The following is a 2,935-nucleotide window of genomic DNA, read 5'->3' as shown; positions in this document are numbered from 1 at the left end:
TTTTTTTCGGATTTTTTTCCTTTTTTCCTGATTTTTTCCCTTTTTTTTAATCAAAACTGGACTCGGACTCGGACTCGGACTCGGACTCGGGTGGCGCGGACTCGGACTCGGACTCGGTGGGGGGGGGGGGGTGCGGACTCGGACTCGGACTCGGACTCGGGGGGTGCGGACTTGACTACAACACTGGCGTGTACGTGTGTGTATGTGTGTGTATGTGAGTGTGTGCGTGCGTGCGTTCATCTCTGTCTGGGTCATGTTTTTCTCTCCTGTGCATAATACAACAATTGTTGGTTCAAGTGCTACATCATAGATTTTAAAGCAAATCACAGTTCCCCCACAGTTCCGGAGACCACTCCACACCACAGAGATTTTAAACATGTCTAGTCCCATAGCATTGCATTTCAACGAAATCCTAGTTCCGGAGACCCCCATTTTCGATCATAGCCAGTTCCAGAGCATCCCACATTCAACAAACATTAGTTCCAGAGACCCCCATTTTCAGGTCCGAGTTAGTTCCAGAGCCCCCCATTATGCTTTCGCAGTGGCACATACCTACCACAATGTGAAAAGAATTGATAAATTCACATGTGTAAACGTGTGTTTATATCTATAGAGAATATATAATAGTTTAAATATTGATCAACTTTTTTTACTACAAGTGAATAGTGTAAATTCAGCTTAAACATAACCCTAACCTAACGTTTAGCAATTAACTATGAATGTACATGATGCTACGAGGACGCAGCGATTGGCTGTAGGATAAACTCTACAAAATGGCTACGATGTTGACGAGCGGAAAAACATAGAGGGCAGCATAGTCAACGATCCCAGCAGGCAAACTGATTGACGAAACTAACCATGACGGCAAACGTGCGCGAGTGGCGTCTGTAGGCGACCGTCTCTTTTCCCACTTGCAGACGAGCAGGCGGTACTTGTGAACGTACTGAGTGACATCTTGGATACTAATGCCGGCGATGATGACTTGGCTGTCGAACTCGTGAGCGAGGACAAGAAACCATTAGGTACGTATCGCGCGGTGTTGGACGACGTCGTTGCCTACCTGTCGTGCGTGCTCGTACGATGCGTGAAGATGATGTGTGGTGAGAAAGATGTGACACGAAAGGAAATCCTACCATGTCGTACTTGTGGTATGAGCTGGATTACTTTATGCCTATTTAACAGATTAACTCTGAGGGTGTGTTACTTGCTAGTATTGAGGTATAAGCATGGGTGATCGAGACTTATCCCACTAATGAGCTAGTACCTAACTGGCTGAGGTGAGTAATTATAATAACGTTTACGAATGTTTAATTTGCGACATGGCTAGCATGTGATCCGGTCGTGTTTTATTTTTATTCAGCGATGAGCACTACCTCGCACAGTTCTGCCACGAAACCGGGGACGACACCGAGTGTGAAGAAATCGAGCATTAAGTCTGCGACGAAACCCACGACTGCCAAGACAAAAACTGCAAATGCGGCACCTTCGGGCCAGAAAGCCCGATGCACACAAGGCCGCGAGTACTGAGACTTCAGCAAGTAATAGCAAGAAAAAAGCTGGCACGTCTTGATGTACGTAAAAAAGCAAGTGTCATCGTCTGCTAAAGCGAAGGAGAAAACCAAGTCAGCACGGCTAAAGATTGTGGTATGTAATGGTGATACACAAATGAGTAACTTGATCAATCATAACTGTGTGGATGTGTGTGCAGGGGTAGATATTAACTTTCGAGCAAGGGAGTCCAACGGACTCCCTACCCTCAAAAAGAGGGAGTCCGCAGCAAAATGAGGGTGTACGCAGTCTGAAGTTCGAAACTAAAGATATTAACAATAACGCGTGTGCATATTTTGAAGATTCATGTGGTTGCACATCTGCCAAAATGTCTGAACATTTGCTGAAAAAATACGGTAATTCCATGAGGCCGTGCTCTGGAACGAACTAGTTAGTAATATTATAGCAAAATGTTCAGGGAGTCACACGGACTCCTGCATATGTTAAATCAGGGAGTCCGACAGTAAATCAGGGAGTATTTGACTCGCCGGAGTCCGGACTCGCATTACTTTCGCACCGTGGGGCCCGCTGTCAGAAACAACCTTATCTTAACATTAAACCTTAACATTAACATTAGACTTAGAAATTAATCCGTAACTTTACGAAGTTTCTGGCAACGGGCGCCCTAGCTGTGTGTATGTGTGTGTGTGTGGGGGGGGGGTAATGGTACATTGTGTTTTTGAATTTTAAGTTGTAGGCATAAAAATTACAGCAATGGCAAGGTTTTGTCTTACTATTTGGGCAGATGTAATATAGGGATCCTTGTTATATTCCGATACTATCATAAGAGATTAAGTAGAGATATAATGAGTTTAAGGCTTGTGGCATTTTAGGCGCTCGAGTCGGTGAACGGTGCGTGGGCTGACGTGTGCGAGTAGTGTGTCGGCCTAGCGAGGAGAGCCTAGCATGAACGTGGGCTGGGTACGCCCATGGCGTGTAACCGGCGGATGCTTCATGAATGTGTGCTGCTGCCTGGTGCATTAGACTCAGCTCCTCTAGTCAGAATGGGGGTGAGGGCTGATGTGTGCCAGGGAGCAGTCAGGCATAGGCGTAGGTCCCCCAAAGCAAGGGCGCTCCGCTTTGTCAGACACAAAATTACTCTTTAACGTTAGTCTTGACATTAACTTTTCTCCATAGAACCTGACCTCTATACACTGCATATGAGCAGACTCCTTAATTTCCCCGGTCTATTGAGAAACTGCGTTTATGTTAAGTCTAAATGTTAAACTAATTTACGATTTTATTATTCTCGGCCGCACGTGTTCTGAGTCTGGCCTGCATGTGCATCACATTAATTGGGGTGACAGAATCGGCTGATCAGTATTTACGTCGTCAGTCGCCTCCAGGCGACCATGATGATGCGAACCGTTCACTTGTTGAATGCTTG

General features: G+C 45.7%; 1 protein-coding gene across 1 annotated transcript in view; it reads left to right on the top strand.

Moving 5' to 3' along the window:
- Nucleotides 1–2,935, top strand: part of LOC106816042 — a 7,598-nt gene that overhangs the window by 2,910 nt on the left and 1,753 nt on the right. Inside the window, exons 3-4 of the mRNA XM_014820587.1 lie at nucleotides 918–1,022; nucleotides 1,361–1,644. Of these exons, the coding sequence (XP_014676073.1) occupies nucleotides 918–1,022; nucleotides 1,361–1,527 (272 nt within the window). The 3' untranslated portion in view covers nucleotides 1,528–1,644. The remainder of the gene's footprint in view (nucleotides 1–917; nucleotides 1,023–1,360; nucleotides 1,645–2,935) is intronic.

This window comes from Priapulus caudatus, unplaced genomic scaffold (genome assembly GCF_000485595.1).
Source record: "Priapulus caudatus unplaced genomic scaffold, Priapulus_caudatus-5.0.1 Scaffold1268, whole genome shotgun sequence".
NCBI classification, from domain to species: Eukaryota; Metazoa; Priapulida; class Priapulimorpha; order Priapulimorphida; family Priapulidae; genus Priapulus; species Priapulus caudatus.
The sequence above is the reverse complement of the archived record's forward strand: the minus strand, read 5'-3'. Positions and strand labels throughout refer to the sequence as shown.